This window comes from Temnothorax americanus, unplaced genomic scaffold (assembly GCF_048541705.1).
Source record: "Temnothorax americanus isolate GAGA-0224 unplaced genomic scaffold, ASM4854170v1 Scaffold11, whole genome shotgun sequence".
Lineage (NCBI taxonomy): Eukaryota > Metazoa > Arthropoda > Insecta > Hymenoptera > Formicidae > Temnothorax > Temnothorax americanus.
This window is the reverse complement of record NW_027509242.1, coordinates 1,468,928-1,488,608: the sequence shown is the minus strand read 5'-3', so window position 1 is coordinate 1,488,608 and position 19,681 is coordinate 1,468,928. Positions and strand designations below refer to the sequence as shown.

Sequence of the window (19,681 nt, the reverse complement as noted above, 5' to 3'; positions counted from 1 at the left end):
TGTATGTTTCAGTAAATACATCGTCTCATAAGATGCAATGGAAATGCGCAATGGCGTATGATAATAATTTAGATTATTATATGTTTGTATTGTATATTCATGGTTCAAGTAATAATATTAGTCAATGGTATTAAAATTATTAATAATATGACAATTGAAGAATATAAACGCTTAGCTAATAGAAAAGTGTTTGAAAGAAATTAAATTGTTGTACACTTTCATTATACCTTTATTACTATAGCGCAATTTTACAGCATAAAAAAATTCAAGATGGCAATTTTAATGAAATAAGTATATGTATAATTGTATTTCTTTTGTCTCTCCTCTTTTAAAAATATTAAATCTATTATTTTGTTGTAGCACTTTTTTATAAATAGCAACATTTAATTTTACTAAATTTTATATTTTACTTAAAATTAATTTAATTAAGTATAATAATAATGGAAATATAAAATTAAACTTAATTACATACACATTCTCATATTACTTTATATTTTACATTGATAAGATTATATAATTTTATATCACATTATATCCAGAATAATTACATATGATAAATTACATAAAAATTCTCTCTTTTTTCTCTCTTCTCATTTTAATCCTAAAATTTTATTTACTCTAAATCTAAAAATCAATGTTATTTTAACTTTAATTTACTTAGAAAATTTTATTTTATTATAAAAATTATATCACATGCCAGAATAATTACATATGATCAATTAGATTTAAAAATTATCTCTCTCTCTCTCTCTCTCTCTCTCTCTCTCTCTCTCTCATCTCATTTTAATCCTAAAATTTATTTGACCTTAAATCAATATTATTTTAACTTTAATTTACTTAAAAAGTTTATTTTATTATATAAATTATATACATATATAAAATCTAACATAAAAAATATTTATTTTGCACATTTTTTACTTAAATTTATATCAATATTCTATTCAACAATTAATTTTTGAAAACACAACAGAATAAAAAAAATTACGTTATTTAATCTTCTTGTTTAGCAAGTGACTGAGATTGTTTCAAAACCGACTGCGATTCTCGATTTGACTTTCCTTGAATTAACGTTGTTGAACTCAACATAACAGAAATCTGTTCTGGCAAAGGACACGCGATCAACAGAAGGTTCTCCGCGTTATAATACTTATTCAATACCTGATGCAATTGCGTGAATGCAGCGCAAATGTTATTCTTCACTGGTTTAAACAGAATAAATTCAGTTTCTTTGTTAGCTAAATACAACTGCATCGATTGCTGTATCTCGGGACATTTGAATTTAATTACCCTCAATACGTCGGCTACTATAGTTGCCATCTCTTGCGGACTTCCCAGGGCATTTTCTTGAATTGAGCTTGCATCGAGCAACTTTTCCTTCTCCAATAACTTAATAATAGGATAAATCAATAAATAAGTTGCGTGTTGTATTAATCGCTGGCACGTAAGTCTCAACTTTGCGTCCACATGCTTCCTCGAGTCGATAAGTTGCTCTTTCATCTGTGGTGCACCTTCCAAAAGAAACTGCAATAACGCGTTGTTCGACAGGGTAAAGAACCTAGAACTCTTTTCGAGCAGCCCGAATGCAGCGGTCTTCACTTTAGAGAAGTCCAAACTATATTCTTTGATAGTAAAATCCACTTGAAACGGAGCAATTTGTTCTCTAAGAATCAGCAAGTGCTTTATCTGAAATAATTCTGCATCTAATGTACTCGCTCTCTTCTCAATTTCCTGTCTGGCATTCTCGATACTCTGGACACAGAGGGAAATGGCCTCCTGGCTCAATGACTGGAACACAGATCTGTCCACGCAACGGTAGAGCCTCGACAGGCAGACCAGAGTCCTGCGTACCGTGGGATACCACATACCATGCAGATCCGCTGGAGAACTCCCCATGTGTGTCTTCTGATAAATGGAATCGATAACTATGTGATTTCGAGAAACTGGTTCTAGGGCAGAGCTGTCAGTGGACGAGACGGAGATCCTCTTCATGCGGGTCTGGCGAGTCGCTTCCCTGATCGATTCCGCTATTTCTTCCATCATCTTCAGCTTTTCTGGATACGCCAGGTCGCCTGACGAAGGATTGTAATTCAATACGTCGGATTGCAGATATAAATGCGCGCGAAATACCAATCTCTCCTGAACATCGTGCAACAGCTGCAAGCAAATGTTTCCGAAGCCTTCCAGTGGTTCGAAGTTGTTCTGCACGTGTTCGTCGAGCATCTCTATTCGTAGAATGCAGCAAATCTCGGCCAATGTCTCGAGATGATTAATGTGTATTATGAAAGGTCTCAATGCGTCATACAGAGAAGTGCACAAGCTCTCCAGGTATGCGGTCAGTCCGCTTGACTGTTTTGAAAAAAATTCGTAGAACAGTTTATGTTCATCTATCGACGCATGCAAGAGTAATGCACAAGAATGTCGCACTAAACTGCAATGGTCGCCATTATATTTTTCTCTTATGGAATTCAGGGACTTCTGTATGCTTGTACCCAGCACCAAGCCTCGCTGACTCCAATAATATTGATGGCACTCAAGCAACAAGCTGTCATATTCCTGCCTTTTGTACGATTTGCTTTCAATTTGCCTGATAACCGGCCTTGTTTTGGACAAGATCGTCTGAAATCTGCCATAGAATAGAGCGAGAGCCGCGTCCGTGTTCTCCGATGAATTTTCATTGTCCTTCAAGTTCAAAATGCTTTCAGTGGTTTTAGAGAACAAGTTGGAGATGTAATTCTGTATCAACGCAATCGCCTTTGACTGGCAATGCTTGTATCTCACCAGGTAAGTCCCACTTTCATTGTACGACGAGTTGTTTTGCATAAAATCTATGTTTGTGTCAATTTTATCTAATATAGAAAAAAACATTTCGCTGTTCACCGACAAGGTGGACGCGTCTAGCTTCTCTGTAATCACGTCGATCTCCTTGAAATATTTAACGTACTCCGTAATGCCGTCGATTGTCGCATTTAACTGCTTTTGATCGAAGATGAGTTGTTCGCTGGCTTCGTACAGAGAGGTGGTCTTGCTGGAAACCTCAGTATACTGCTTGTAGAGCGCAGAGAAATCGTCCAACGTCTCTTCTATCTGAGAACAAACGTCTTGGCACTCGGACCTCCTCGATTTCAGCTCGTCAAGGTACAGACTGTACTTCATGTCGTACATGGATACGTATTTCCTTTCCAGAAACAAGAAATGCTGAAGTAACTCCTGATACCTTTCTATCGGGGGTGTATTCTCCTGAGAATTCTGCTCGTGCAGCTTCTCATCGCCGTCGATCACGCTGGACTGTAGATTCGATAACGGGAAGAACGAAGTCACAACGATCTCCAGATTTGTCAAGCAATCCTTTTGACACTCTGTCAACGGGGCCAGAGAACTGTCGTTCTGGTCCCACTTAATGAGGTTATGTGGAATTACCTTCGTCTGAGACATGATTTTATTTGCAACAGAGATTTTCAAATAATGACATAATCGCACGTGTCTCGTTTACGCGTAAGTACTGATCGTGTAATTGAATTTAAGTGCGCGTATTAATTCGGCAATTCCAGAACCTCGTAAAACTTGACGGGAACTGTTGACGTGTGATACTCGACTTGTCGACATTCGACATGGCTCAACATGATCGACATTATCGATTCGATATACGTCTCGACTTCTCGACCTACTTGACTAATTGATGTTAAAGTCAAGTAGACGCGCATTTTTTACACATTATATATTTAAAAAAATCGTACGAGTAATATAATTATTTCATCACGCAGCAAAATTTCTTTTACTGCGTAATTATTTTCATTAGAAACTTAGGTAACGTTTATATCGGTAAGCGATATCGTTTATCGGTAAGTGATATATATGTTTTATTTTTTTAAAAACAATTAAATGGATCTGATATAGTGGAGATATATTTAAGTATAATATATTGAGAGTATATTAAAATATATAATATGTATATATATATATATATATATATATATATATATATATAATAAAGACGAATTGAACAAACTCACCCATCCACTTTTTTTCTATAGATCAGAGTATATATAAGCGATTTCACATCAGTTTATAGGTGATCAAGTATTTCCTATGCTACTGATGTCCATCTGTCAACGATGATCGTTTCGTAATGGAACCATTTATTAAAGTGTATAATACGTTCGAATTTCAACGATAAAGTTGAATAAGAGGGGTAGAATATGGAGAGAATTGAGAACTTGTATACTGAACGCCTTATTTATTATGAAATAGGCTCTTCAACGAGCAGAAGAAGACGATATCGAGACAGGTAAATACACTTGTTTTTAGCCGAATGTGCAAGAGATAAATATAGCATTACGCAGACAATATAATTATACGTGACAATGCTGGAGGGTGAATATTAGTCGTTCTTGCAAACGTCGTAATATAGATTATTTATTAATGATTACAGGAGACATTATAGAACGACGCGGAACACAGCGAACACGCCCCTGGCAAATCAACTGGTAATTTTCTCCTCTATAAAATTATCATAATTCTTGGAAAATGTGAAAAAGAGATGTTGATTCACTCGGATACTTATTAATGCTGTTACTTGCGAGAATTTTATAATAGATGCCTGCACGAAAGTGTATATCACTCTCTGAGAACACGACAATATGTTGGAATTTTTCGGGGGCGGATTACATTATTTCTCAATTGTATGACATGACATCGTTACATTACGTATAATTACAACTTTGATACCGGTAGTAAGGTACCGACAAGCTTCCGCGGCGTCAAATTATTAATAGATTGTTAATTTTAAGTCGTATAGGGATGACGAAGCTAGTTGACGCAAATGCGCTTATCCGTAGTGCCTTACGAACCTTTGTCACGCATGTACTAATTTTTTTTATCGATATACAAATGTTAGTAGTTACTTGATTCCGTTTTGTTACCAACGTTAACTATATAAGCTATTCGCACAAAGCAAGCATACCGCATAAAGTTATATACAAGAAGTAAGTTTACAGAAATATTTTTGCAAAATAGTCTTTTATATATTTGAATATATAATTATTTAAATATATTTAAATATTATTTTTAAAAAAGAGACAGTGTTCCCCCATAAAATACATACTGCAATTTCATGTACGAGATCCATTCAAAAAGTTTCCAAACTTTGTTTTTATAATTTTTAAGGGTTTATTTACAATTTATTCAGCCCTATCTCCTTCGAAATGTGTTCCTTCTCGGTTGACACATCACTCCTAATCTGACTCCAGTAAACTTTTCCTTTTTTTTTTTTAAACAAAATCCATGTTGAAAGGCCAAAAGATTCGACATCAAGGAAAATTCGCAGACGGACTTACATGCAATCTCGAAAAATGCGGGACTGCTTCCAGAAGTGAAAACGGCATTGAGAGCGATGTGTCAACCGAGAAGGAACATATTTCGAAGGAGATAGGGCTGAATAAGCTGTATGTAAACCTTAAAAAATTATGAAGAAAAAATCTGGGAACTCTTATTTGAAGATTTTGTACAATTGTCGCTACGTAGTAAAAATACTTGGCGCGAGGCTATTTATAAGATTGCTTTTTTAAATAAATATAAGAAAATTTATCACTTTTGATTGTAGCAACTATGAAAATACAGATACTCTCTTTCAATTTCTTATTATACACCATCTCTGGTTTGTGGCGACCAGTTCAATGGTCGTCGAAATGCTCCAAGTTACTGTATAGCGTGTTCACTTTCTTCGCGATATATATGTTGATGTATCTGTTCCTGACTCATATGATGTATATCATCTTTGTCGTCGAAAACCTAGCAGACTTGGCCTCGTGTTGCTTTTTTTTCCTCTCGATAATCAGCGTATTATTCAAAGCGAGTACTGTTGTAATCTATCGCGATCGGATTATTAACTTGATCGAAATACTGCAAGAGAAACCTTGCAAAGCCTGTGATAAGGAAGAGATTGATATTCAGATGAAATTCGATCGTTTAATCAGGTTGGTATATTTAAGCGCTGGATAATTAAATCAATGTGAGAGTCGATAATATATACAAATTGAATTAAAAAAAGTCATGTACCATTTTGCAAAATTCACAATATAGTTATTGAGCAATGAATTAAACTGTTTGAACTAATGTGCGTGTGGAATGCGGTAAACCGGACTCGATCAACATGTGAAATGGTTTAGTTGTCAGGTCTGTCAACGATGAGCATCATCTGATAGGGCCATGGCACATAGAAAAACTTAAGTAGTAAGACTTAAACAATGATCAAATTGACCAATCACAGTCAAGTATTCTCGAAAACTTAAGATAAGATAAGCTATTGGTCAATTTGCTTATTGCTTATTAAGTCTCACTGAAAAACCCGTGCTGTGACATGACCGAGTCCGACTGCTTCTCATGTGCTCAGATCGACGTTTGAATTTATTAATCAATAACTATTGCGATATTTGCAAAATGGTACACGACTTTTTTTTTAGTTTGACTTAATCCACCATCACCTTCCGGTTGGTCAGTTACTTATTAATTAGACATCCTGTATATGAAAATTTTTTATGGGAACTCTGGGGAGTGTTACTCAATTCGCATAATTTTAAGATAGTTCTTGTCTTTCTTCATTACATACCGATTATTATATATTTATTATGTATTTTTAAAATGTAGATCATATTCTATGCCTTATATAATCTTGTGCTCGATGTCGGCGATATGTGGTGCGATAGGAGGATCGCTATACATGTTAGAGGGCCAGATACCATATGGGTTTGTGTGGGTACCTTGGGATTGCACCTCGTTTCTTATACTGTTCTTTACGTCTGTTCAAGAGATTGTAGCTATAATTATTAGCATATTTGTAAACCTCGCGACAGATACCATGGTATTAGGATTTTGCTTACAAATATGCGCACGATTCGAAATTCTGAAGCATCGCCTTCAGAAAATGATAAAATTCTCATATAGTGAGAAGAAAGGGGAGGGCACCCTGACAAGTTCGTTGAACAATACATCGAATAAAACGAGTAGATTATCGGAACACGTTTCTTATCATCTATGTATAATCAGGTTTGTCAAACGGATAATAGCTACTTTATCTGTGTATATATTTTTAAAATAAATATGTTAAATATATAATACTCGATATATTATGCATTAGATGATTTTTAAAGAAATGTAAATCTGCAAGCAAGAATATTTCGCCTATCGTGCTAGCAGATGTTTCTTTAAAAATCAAGTTGCACTTTATTTTGTGTCTGAAAATGACAATTTATAAAACATTTTAAATCAATCAAAATTAAAGTAATATAAAACAAATACAAGCGAGCAATCAAGATTAAAATATTGCTCAAACTTATTCTGCATTGTCTAACGGTGCGGATGATCTTGAGAATTGTATAGGTCAAGAATATTATTATAAGTCGTTAAATTTCTTATGACAAAAATTACAAAAATAATTTTTTATGGCCTTATGACAAAAATTACAAAAATTACAAAAAAAAATTACAAAAAAGTTACGATTCCGTTTTAAAAAATAAAGGTGATCTCCATATTATTTGGTGTCTCCATTCAGATATATATTATTTTTATAAAAATAATAAGTCTTCCCTATCTTGCAATCTTGAAAAAAATCGCATAGAACATATTCTGTAATAATCTCATACGTCCCAATACGTATTATACGTTGTAATAACTTTTTAATTGTATCATGTATATGTAATATACAGCTGTATACAGAGAAACATTTTATTCTGAAAAAAATTAAAATTTGGGGGAGTGATTGTTTAAAATGGAGTACTCTATATGCAACTTTTTAGCTATATATAAACGCGACATGCGCAATTTGTACGATAATGCATAAATATTTATAGACTTGTCGAGATGATTAACGATGTATTCAGCCAAGTAATCTTCGTTCAATTTAGTACCAGTATTTTGGTACTATGCACATTAGTATACCGTGTGTCTTACATGACAGTTATAGACATAGCTAGTTTAACCTGCTACTTAATTTGCATGTTTATGGAGATTTTTTATTATTGCTGGGCCGGAAACGAAGTTACACTTAAGGTAGTCTATAAAGATATACATATATTTCAGCAAAAAATAATGCTTTGCAAGATTTTTACTATAACAATTTCTAATGACAATTAATTTAGTCTAATCATTATTGTTCGCGCAGAGTGCTGGATTTGGCGACGAGATATATAACATGGACTGGGTATTGATGACAAGTAGCGAACAAAAAGATCTATTGATGATTATGAAGCGTAGCACAAAACCTATAAAATTGACCAGCAGCTTTTTAGTGACATTGTCGTTGGAATCGTATAGTAATGTCAGTATTAAAATTAAAATTAGAACTACCGATGATTAATTTCTACTAATTATACGTACATTATGCACATAAAAAAGGAGATAAAGGGGGACAGTGTAAATTGATCACTTTAATCATTTACGTATTGCAACGAAAGTCAGCAGAAAAATCTCAGAAAATGCATCGTTATATTTGAATTTTTATAAAAAAAATTACAAACCATCGCAGTGCACATGCAGTGACTACTTTGATAATGTAGTTTTAATGTTATTAGATTCCTCAAATGCATATATATAATGTCTTATACTAACTATTTATTTTACTTTACAGCTTATGAAGACATCTTTCTCTGTATTTAACATTATGCAACAATTTTAATGTTTTATTCGTGTCCTTTGGCAATGCACTTTATGTACACAGTAATCACGAATAAATCACTTATCGCAGAATATATGATAATATCCATATTTTTTTCAAAACAAAATGGCTAGCGATTATTAACGATTATAGATACGAAATTCAGATAATTGGAGTAGAGAACTGCATATAATGATTTGATAGCTAAATAAATTGTAATAGATTTCATTTTTAATTACCATTACTAATGGCACAAGATAAAAAAGTTAAAGTAAACTGATGCGTAAAATTTTACGGACATATAATATTTTTATATAAAAATTTTTTTCCCGAATGTGTAATCTCATTTAATTAAAATTTATTTTAATTTTGTCTTTATGACATTGAATCTCTGTCGTTGTCAGACATAAATAATTTGTGAAGAGTAAATAAATGTGTAAGTGACGAAAATGCTATATTTTTTAGATATAATAATTTATCCAAATTTTTTAAAAAAAATTTCCCGTATTGAGATATATGCTTTTGCTCGTGTGTTTATTCTAATGCATTTAAAACTGTGTGTGCACAAGATGTATTTTTAATCTATTAAAAAATTGTAATATCTATATATAAATATTGGAAAACCGGCGATTGTACCGACAAATCATGGACGTGGCTACGAAGTTCTAACATTGAAGTGAATGAAGATGTCGTGCTCTACTTACTCTCTTCTACGTTCGAGCGGCTCGAGGAGAACAACAGAGAACGATGGGAAGATGCGCGTACGTATGTACGTATTTACTATTTGCCCGATTTGCCGCTTGATTAAAATTAAAATTGCGAAGCAAATACGGCGCAAGACGGCCGTCGAACGGTGGAGTAAATATTTTATTTGTACGTGATATAATATCGAGCGGGATTATATAGCGAGCGCCACACAACACGAACATGAATCCCGCGGATGCTGAAACTATCGCTGACCTGGTTCAGAATATGATTATTTCTCTGTGCGGCGAACAAAAGCCAGGTTAGTTTTCCCAAAGTTGTACCACTGCCGAAGATCTTATATTCAGAAAAATTCACGATATGTCATTTCGCGCGAATTAATCGCAGCGTTATTTATTTTAAACAATGCAACTAAGCGTTGTTAATGTCTCGTCGTATTTCTGTTAATAAAGCAACGTTTGCACCGTACTACGATTGTATTGTATGATAAGCTTTTTAAAAGTATATCGTATAACCATTTTAAATATATTTGAAGAGAGTTAGGGTAAGAATTTCTGGCGGACGTTTTTCATAAAATCTGATTATGCGTTATTGATATGTTCCAATAAACGAGTCTACTAAAAAAAGTCGTCGCTCGCGTCTGATTTAACGAGGAACGTCGAATGACAGATGTAAAGCGTCCTGAGACTCTTGAGGATTAATTAGCTCCGAGGTGGCACACTTTGTCTCTGCCATATCTGATGCTCTTTAAATCGCTTTAAATCCAGACGCGAGTATAGTGCGATAATCTTTTTGAACAGATTAGAATTCCGGTGTACATAGTGCCCTGGAATTGTTGATTTAACAGTTCAGATCTTTTACGACATTTTTCACAAGTTGTAACACATAAATTTGCAAATATCACCTAACATATGATAACATAATAAAGATATGCGATACACACAAGCTACAACATATTTTTCATGTCTTTTAGAGTCAATCAGAAGATTTATGCGTTTTTCCCTTGGGTTACTGTCGTCTACTCAAGGCATAGAAACATTGAGAGAGGATGAAGTGACTGTAGCAACGTATATAAAGAGTAAATTATCGCCACGTGATGCAGTGCAGTTTGATAAGCTGCACAATGACTTGAAAGATGGGGTACAAAATCTCCTGGTTTAAATCTTTCCGTGTCTTTTGTTTCAATCGTATTCATTCATGTCTACTGTTTTGGATAAATGTTTTTATATCAATCTTCTTTCTTTCATCAGCCACTGAAGAATCGTACGAGCGTTCTAATATTCCTACTGAACATGGGCCAGTCGGTGGAACAAATGAAGGACAAAATCTTTTCGTTTCCAGATATGAAATCGCAGTTAAGCCCTGTCGCGTCCACCAGTGGTAAGATCAACAGAATCGACATTTGTCAAAGTATTATCTAATCGTTTCTTATATTTAGGACAATCGTCACAAACGTTATGTTCTCAAGCACAAGTTGTATCGTTAAATACCACAGAGACAAATTCGAAAGGATTATTAACGAATCCAAGTAAAATATTCAACGAGGAGTGCGTTTCAGAAGATGTACTAGTCCAGGACTTGATATATTCCTTTCAAAGTGTCGAAGGGAAAATTTTAAAGTTAGATTCCAGCTATGGCTTTCAGATAGACCCCGTAGCAAAAATTAATAGATCACAAAAACAAGCTGTTTTAAGACTGAGCGAACTGGGATATCTGCATAGCGTAGTACGAAAAGGATTAGAGAGAATGTCTGTTGCTGGTGCAGGCAGAGTTACCGATAGTTTCGTTGCTGCGTTACATAAGGAACTGTCAGAATATTACAGATTCATAGCCATAATGCAAGAAGAGGTGAATAGGTAAGAAATTAAACATATAACAATATCGTATTTCAAAGATATAAGCTAAACAAAGTTGCATTATTTCATAAATCCAATAACGATATTTTTCTTGCTTGAAATACTCTTGAAGAATATTTACGATATAATATTGTTTATATTATAAAATAATATAAGTGTAATAATTGAAACAGATCACAAAATCAAATGATTACATATGGAGTAACATTGTCCCATTTACATCTTTGGGCATGCGATCCGTTGGAAACTTTAAAGTGGTTAGCGAGTATAGTAAGAGCTTGCCAAGGTCAGAAAGGTGGTGCATTAGCGTCTACTGTTTACGAGTTCAGCTATCACGGGGATGTCATTGTGAAGAATTTAGTCAAAAGAGTTTTGGAAAGTGTTTGCAATCCCCTGTACAACATGTTAATGAGATGGATCGCTGATGGGGAGCTAGACGATCCGTACAAGGAGTTTTTTATTCAAGCGTGCAATGATGTTAGTGGCGACAGAATGTGGCATGAGAAATATCAAGTGAGAAATTCAATGGTGCCATCCTTCCTTAGTAAAGCGCAAGCAAGGAAGATTCTAGGAACAGGAAAAAATATTAATTTCTTACGTGAAGTTTGTAAAGACTTTTCACCGTGGCAAGATAGACACGCAGATATGTTTAGGAATAGCGATGAGGAATATAATGGTTAGTAATAATGAATTGATGATTATTGTTACAAGATGATTTTAATTTATCGTTTTTCTCGTTAATATATCGAAAATATTTGTAAGTTATAAAAATGTTGGCTAATGTCAATTAGATTGTTATAGCTTCGTCAAACTTGGAAGGATATTTAATTCTTATATTATTCATTTTCTAGTTGAAATCTTTTTCGATATGGATCCAGACGGTCGTCTGCAAACTATGATGGATGCTGCTTATAAAGAAACTTCAACAAGAGTTGTTGAAATATTGACGAAACAATATCATCTGATGGATCATTTGCAGGGGATTAAGGGATATCTCTTGCTTGGTCAAGGCCACTTTATTCAACATCTTATGCACTTATTAGAGTAAGAATATTTCTTGTTAATGCAGTTAATAGTATTAATTGTATTAATATTTTTGCGTTTTAGCATGCGTATTCCAGATCTAAGAAATTGTCTCGATTATACATTTTAGGCCTGAATTAGCCAAACCTGCAAGTTCTTTATATCCTCATAACATGACATCTATACTTGAAACTGCAATAAGAGCAACCAGCACAAAGTTAGATGATTTAGATGTGCAAAAACGTTTAGATGTCAGACTATTAGCCCCTTCAGAAAATGAAACAGGATGGGACGTCTTTATTCTAGATTATAATGTTGATGGACCTATAGGAACGGTAAATACATTAATTGCACGATTTAATCTTTATGTTAAATTAACCTAATGAATCATGGTCAATAATTTATCAGATTTTGGAGCCATGCAGACAGACGTATCAAACGGTCTTCTTTGCTTTATGGAAAGCAAAGAGAATGGAGTCGATTTTATCTGCTATTTGGAAGCAACAGACAACGTCAGCGAAAATGTTTAGAAAAATGCCGGAAGTATTGCCCATCCAGAATCATATTCATTTAATCACTAGTAGTATGGTTCATTTGGTCCATCAAATGCAATATTATTTTTTATTTGAGGTAAGACCGTGTCACGTTAAAAGCTATTATTAATGATCAAGAACCACCATTAATTTAATAATGGGCAATTTAATGAATGGGAACTGTTATGTATTGCATATTAACAAATAAAAAACTTATATTAATTAAAGGTAATCGAATGTTCTTGGGATACATTTGCAAAGCAACTTCTCCAGGCGTCATCTCTTGATGATATAATTGCAGCTCATAGTCATTTTGTTGATTCTGTACGGCATGGTACATTACTGGATGAAAAATCGCAAGTGAGTATTAGATCATATTTATGACAATATATATATATGTATACGAATGCACATTTTTATTACGAATGCACACTATTTCCGATGTTACAGGAACTTATGGACCACTTACGCTCAGTCTACAGTCCAATACTAGATCTCCAAAATCTCGAGGAATCTTTCCTTGCGCATGCTACACAGGAATATGAGGCAAGATTAAGTGCCGATAATTTTGAGCAGGAACAAACGAAAAAATGGGGTCGTACAAATAAAAAAGATCAAGAAATTTCAGAAAAAGAGGCAGCATTTTCAAAATATCTGAATACACTTTCAATACAGTTGAGACTACTTTCGAGAACCTATCAGGTAATAATCAAATGGAGTATTAATTCTGTTCTTATAAGGCTGCATTTCGATATTCGCTGTCAGTACTGAAAATCTATATTTTTCTATATTTTATGTCACGTATACTATGGATTTTCAGTACTAACAGTTGCTGACAGTAAATATCGGAATGCAATCAAAATATTATTATTTTCCTATCCACATGATTCTTTTGTCGTAATAGAGCAATAATTTATATATTATTCCTTAAAATAAAATGTATATAAAGAGCAATTGCTTTCTTTTTTTAAGTGTATTTTTTCTCAAAAGAAGAAAAGTATGTTTATTTCATTTTTTAAAGATAAATATATTCTTTCTTTCAGGATCGTGTGAAGAAATTTCTATTAATGCTTGCTTCCGCTGAAGATGTGTCGCTGCAGTTACTTAGTGTACGATTAGATTTTAATGAATATTACAAGAGTAAAGATAGCCGACTAGTTGTGCCATTAACATATCAACATCGCAGACAAAGTGATCAGACTTTCTTTGGATGCAAGTGACAATTGTCAGCAAAAAATTTATTTCAGACCTTTAACGATTCAAGTTACCTTTCAAATAAATGCTGTACCTCAACTGAGCAGAATCCATCTGACGTTAATAGTAAGGATACAAGCATATTTGATTTTTCCAACAATCGCCCTTCATTTTGTTCTTTATATCGACATCATGATACTACCAATTTTTTTTATAGACCACACTCATCCAAAATGACGACAGATGTCAATGACTCTGTCGCTTTGCACAAAAAAAGATGTAGAACCAATTTGAGAAACGCTGAGCTAAGTAAACGTACGTTTAGAATATTTTTGGAAAAACAAATATTGTCACATGTGGAGATAGAAATTCAGAAAAACACCCAAGAGCCACAAACTTCGTTAACACCCAATTTTAATTTAGACGAAAGCGACTTTGCTTTAAGCAAAATACGATTAACGCTTTCTCCGTTTCAAACAACCGTATCGGAAAAGAAGTCATCTGTAAAAAATAATTTAACCTTACCAAGTTTAGAAGCTAAATCGTATAATTCTAGTAATAGTGCTATAAAAATCACTAATGCAATTGTAAATAGTGAAAATGATTCTGAAATTAATGTGTATGAGAATCCTATTCAAAACAAATCAAAAGTTTCCACTTACACTGCACCTGCGTCTAATCAAAATACCTCAAATCTTAAAATAACAGTTGATAAGCCATCCAACTATTCGTCGATATATGCTAATAGTCCAGAATGGTTTCAAGATAACGAGACTGTATCAGTTCATGGATCTCTATTAAGTGAAACTATTTCGGACATTAGCGCATGTAATTCAGATTTAAGAAGAAATACCAATCGCAAACGGTATCGTTGGAAACGTATACTTTTTTGTTGTGTTAATTGAGTTCGACATTTGTATGTTACCAACAATTAAAAAATATATTTGAGATAGAGAAATCTGTCTCTAAAATTTATATATTTTCTTATACTGAATTAATAATTCACGATATTGATATTAACTACATCGATAAACGTTGACTTATGAGATACATTGCTTTTAATTTTTACTATTTTATGCACTGTTTGCTGTATTTCTACAAAGTTTTAGTGTCTAAGATTTTGTGATTATTAGAAAATTATATAGAAAATACAATCCATAAGCTATTCTCAGAAAATTTAAGTTACTGCAAAGAAGCTTAAAACTTATATTTTTCACCATAGAATAGAATATTGATCAAATATATAGTACAAAGTAGTATTTTTCTGCCGTGTTTAACTATGAATAAGAGTATTATTTTTACTTTTCTATTGCAATCCACATTTTTGGGATAATTAGTTAGAATTACTTTTATTATCTGCGAAAAAAATTCAATACTTTTTATTTTTATTAGATATACATATTGATATACATTTTAGTTTTGCAGACTTCTTATTATTAGATATGAAAGTACACACATTCTTTTTAAGTTGTACACATACGCTTCATATAGACTGTATACAATAAGTCATCATATTTAATTCCTTGCCATATTAGAAAATTAATGCACTTCGGAAAACATAAGCTATTTTTATATTATTATTGAAATTGTGTTGCTATGTATTTAATATTTGTAATAAATTCTCAGAATTTATTATAAATTGTATTATCTTTTTCACTCAACTGCAACGTTAAGCAACATAAAATGCAAGTTGTTATTTAGATTTAGATCATTAAATAGGACAAAGTAACAAATTAAGTATAATCCTAGTATGTTTTTCATATTATTATATTTAATATTGAATAAAATGTATAATGCAGTTCTAATAAAATCCGTATAAATACTGAATCTTCTTTAAATTAGAAAAAAATTATCAGTTTTATAAATAGTATCTATATGTATTTAAAAAATAAATTTCTTTCACAGTACTTAAATAAAATAAAATAAATATACCTATACACACACATAGGTATGTATATAGGTCGGAAAAGAGATAGAAGAATGATTGACGAACGAAGTCCACAAATATTACTTACTCATACTCATATTATATTACATTACATGTTTCTTTTACACACACACAATGGACAAATATATTAAATGTATATATTTTCTGTTAACCACTATACTTTTATAGAAGTTCATAATACATCAGATTTGATTTATTTATTATATAATAAATTATTTTTTGAATTGTAATGGCATCCAAGAGAGAGAAGGCCATGGATATGTCGTAGGTAATTGCATACAATTGAAGCCTTCAAACTTGATCATCTCTACGCTTGAAATGCCATTGTGTATACTTATATAATCAGCTGGATTATTATTTGACACATGCGAATGCTGCTGTAAACGCTCAGGAATTTGTAAATTATTGATGACGGGAGGCTTCTGATTGTAGAAACCATAATAAGAACGATCACCTATAAAGAAGAATTTTTCAGTCTCTTTCGTATCTTATAATTGACAACATTACTTCAAATATCTTTTGTGTTTTGCATAGTTAGAGAATAATGATAAAATAAGATTAATTTCTCAAAATCGAACTTAAAATCTGTTTGAAGACGTTTCTTCGATGATTTTACTAACGTATTGTTGATTAGCTCGTTGATTTATTAATTAGAATTATCAAATAAGAAAGCAATGATTAATATATTTAGAACATTAATAACCAATCGGTATAATAAATGGACAATAAATAAAGCAAGATAAAGTTGCTATTTTTTATCACTAAAGTATTATTATTACCATGTGATTTCATGTGATGGTGTAAGGCGCCAAGTTTGCAAAATCCCCTGTTACAGACGGGACAACGTAAGGGCCAATTACCGGTGTGAGAATATCCATGAGCCCTTAAATCACCGGGAGTTGGAAAGGATCGTCCACATTCATCACACTTGTGTGGTTTTTCCTGCATTTTAAATTATATACATATATATTAGATACATATTACTAATATGCACTTTTCGCAGTGTATTTTTTTACGTATAATTTCTATTGATAGTTACCGTACAAACGTCTGATAATTAGAATCATCTTTCTTTTTTACTCTAAGGAAAGATGATTATTGATTCTTACAACTCGAGTTATTCTATATTAAACTGCCTTGTCATACTCCCCAAGTCGTACTACTTATTAAACTAAAAAAAAAAATACCTTATAATGCGTCATGCGGTGGTAATACAAATTCGACGATGCTGTAAAACGCTTTCCGCATATTGGACATTCATGAGGACGTTCACCAGTATGAATCCTAACGTGAGTATTCAATGAGCTGCTCGTGCTAAACATCTTCCCACATATTGCGCAACCATGTGGCTTTTCGCCTGAGAATAGTTTTTAAAAAATATAAACTGTAATGTTACCTGCGAATCTTTTCTGTGTTTACATCATCTCATATATTAGATGTATAGATAATTTCCAGCATAGATATACTAATATGTTCATTATATTAAAAATTCGAAATGTAAAATAATTCATAATAGACTAAATATACTAAATTTGTAAAAATAATTATAGAGAAGTTTCTTTTCATACAATATTTTCCGCTGCACGAAATCTAAATTTATCGCTTCCTCATAGAGCAAGCTTTGTTTAAGCTCCAAGCAAGTTTTTGCACAATAATATTTTACATCAAAACTTTTTAAAATTTTTTTAAACTTTTTAAAAAAACCTTTTAAGTTTTAGAAATAAATCTTGTTTCACATTTGATTAACTATTAATTAATAATAATTATGACATTTAGTGTTATTTTATCATAAATAATGGTGTATTATTCAGAATTCTAAAGAAATGTTATAAGACGTGATTATCCCATTATAGTTTGAATTTTTGTAATGCCTTATTTAATGCTTCTAAAAAATATGTATTATATGTATTAATAATTTTTTTATTGAAAAATTGCGTTATTTTAATTTTATTTATAATTAATAATGATCAATTTTGGGACTTTAAAGAAAAAAAAATTTAAATCAAAGGGAGTAAATGGATTTTTAATCCCGATAATTCATAAAAGGAAGAATTCATAAAAAAAAAAATCTATAAATTCTTTACATATTTTTCTCAAATTTACCGGTGTGCGTTCGCAGGTGTCTTTTTAAAAGGGAAGGTCTGTCAAAACTTTTACCACAAGTTTGACAGGGAAGACGTCGTTGAAATTTCAAAGTACTAATAACATCAGTTTTCCATGCAGTCCCATGTCTACTCAAGTCCAAGGGTGCATTCTGTGTTACGTTCCATACTATTAACATATTTACGCAATTAATTACATTATAATTATATGATATTAGACTTCTAGTATAATATGCTTGTAATTTTTTGAGAAGAGAACAAATTTTTATGTTTATAATAGTGCTTTCAAATACATTGCTTTTGTAACGAATTTACACATTACAATTTTATTGAAAATCTCTAATATCACTTTAATAACTAATAAAACAAGAAATATTTTTTTTAAATATGTTATAGTTTTCAAAAAACAAAGATATTTCTTAAAGATAAATTTATTATCTTATTATCCATTTTCCACGTATTCTTGCATGCTGTTGTAATTTTTTATCTGTACAACTACTCAATAATAATGTTCTATACTTACCGGACATTACGATAATTTGCTGTTATCGATAACTTGTCAAGTTGCACGAGCAATTGAGTTTATGAACAAATAAATGAGTTCGAATTGCACGGTTCTTCACACGCGTAACATGTTACTACTTCGGACAGATTAAACACGACAGATTAAGGGTAAGAAACGGTGCAACCGCAAACGACCCTCCGGCGCATGTCGAAGGCGGCGTTTTCGCAAAGGGCGGAGTTTGATCGTCGTAATATGCTGCTTTGCAATTGTCTGTGTGGTATATATATACACCTCGAAACTCTTTATAACATCATTTTCGTTACATGTAGAGATAACGCAACGAGATAACAGAAAAATGTCACATTAAATTATAGAATTTGATTCAACTCAAACTCACTCCAGTCGCTATTATAGAAAACGCTATTAGAAAGAATATAATTTTTATGCTTCTCATCATTCCGTCCGTTTATAGGCGAAAATTTTTTTTGTCTCCAGAAAGATCTGGCATCAATATCGACCGTTATAAAAGCCGAAGGGCAAGGCGCAAAATCTTCGAATCTTAGATTAATACATTAAAACTGCTTGAATTTTATAATATAAAACATTCTATGTTTCAATGCTTTGCCGTGACTTTCAGTTTCCGAGATACTATTTCCACATTATACTGTTGGCGCCGTCCGGTATTACGATAAGAGACACGATACAAGTTGCGCGTAACGCAGCAAAACGAGGGTACGCAAAATAGACTCGTTTAATAATTTTTTTTATAAGAGATTATACGTTTTATCACATGATAAAAAAATTATGAAATATGTTGATTAAATTATTTCTACATGAATTTAAGCACAAAGTGCCTGATCTCAGATTAGACCGTCTATAAAATATTTTTTTATGCAATTTGGAAATTTTAGAAATGCGCACCTATAGAAGATCATTTAATATCATACGAATCTCTTTGTAAATCATAAAATCTTCAATGAAAAAAACATGAATCTTTTTGTACAATTTCATCCAATTACTATTTTCATTGTGTTTTGTTAATAGTTATTTTGTCATTAGTGTACTTGTAAATATTTTATGTGAATAGCGATTTAAATCTAAAACGCAATAAGTCTGATTTGCAAGAAAAGATACTTCCATAACTGATCTTCTATGTCTAATGTTGACA

At 32.3% G+C, this 19,681-nt stretch overlaps 4 protein-coding genes across 6 annotated transcripts; 2 read left to right on the top strand and 2 right to left on the bottom strand.

Moving 5' to 3' along the window:
• Positions 1 to 30: 30 nt before the first annotated feature.
• Cog3 (conserved oligomeric Golgi complex subunit 3) lies at positions 31 to 3,621 on the bottom strand. Its single transcript, XM_077422861.1, has one exon. It carries the CDS (start codon positions 3,430 to 3,432, stop codon positions 991 to 993), a length of 2,442 nt encoding a protein of 813 aa, XP_077278987.1. The 5' UTR covers positions 3,433 to 3,621; the 3' UTR covers positions 31 to 990.
• Positions 3,622 to 4,623: 1,002 nt separating this feature from the next.
• Positions 4,624 to 9,212, top strand: LOC143906783 (putative odorant receptor 85d). The gene is made up of 6 exons (XM_077423038.1): positions 4,624 to 4,982; positions 5,600 to 5,972; positions 6,643 to 7,041; positions 7,845 to 8,043; positions 8,156 to 8,311; positions 8,621 to 9,212. Exons 2-6 carry the CDS (start codon positions 5,605 to 5,607, stop codon positions 8,666 to 8,668), a joined length of 1,170 nt encoding a protein of 389 aa, XP_077279164.1. The 5' UTR covers positions 4,624 to 4,982; positions 5,600 to 5,604; the 3' UTR covers positions 8,669 to 9,212.
• Positions 9,213 to 9,431: 219 nt separating this feature from the next.
• Grip91 (gamma-tubulin complex component 3) lies at positions 9,432 to 16,880 on the top strand. Of its 3 annotated transcripts, none has more exons than XR_013259591.1 (12): positions 9,432 to 9,653; positions 10,326 to 10,492; positions 10,603 to 10,732; positions 10,791 to 11,208; positions 11,382 to 11,884; positions 12,060 to 12,252; positions 12,362 to 12,566; positions 12,640 to 12,861; positions 12,993 to 13,124; positions 13,215 to 13,466; positions 13,808 to 14,084; positions 16,742 to 16,880. XR_013259591.1 is itself a non-coding variant. In XM_077422839.1 (11 exons), the coding sequence occupies exons 1-11, from the start codon at positions 9,575 to 9,577 to the stop codon at positions 13,982 to 13,984; spliced, it is 2,478 nt and encodes an 825-aa protein (XP_077278965.1). In that variant the 5' UTR covers positions 9,432 to 9,574; the 3' UTR covers positions 13,985 to 15,747. The 3 variants fall into 3 exon arrangements, 1 of the variants encoding a protein (XP_077278965.1); XR_013259590.1 differs by lacking the exon at positions 16,742 to 16,880 and adding an exon at positions 14,176 to 15,747; XM_077422839.1 differs by lacking the exon at positions 16,742 to 16,880 and having other exon boundaries at positions 13,808 to 15,747.
• On the bottom strand, positions 15,862 to 18,254 carry LOC143906883 (uncharacterized). The gene is made up of 4 exons (XM_077423233.1): positions 18,010 to 18,254; positions 17,094 to 17,263; positions 16,686 to 16,848; positions 15,862 to 16,360 (listed from the first exon to the last, which is right to left on the bottom strand). Exons 1-4 carry the CDS (start codon positions 18,185 to 18,187, stop codon positions 16,119 to 16,121), a joined length of 753 nt encoding a protein of 250 aa, XP_077279359.1. The 5' UTR covers positions 18,188 to 18,254; the 3' UTR covers positions 15,862 to 16,118.
• Between the last annotated feature and the right edge of the window lie 1,427 nt (positions 18,255 to 19,681).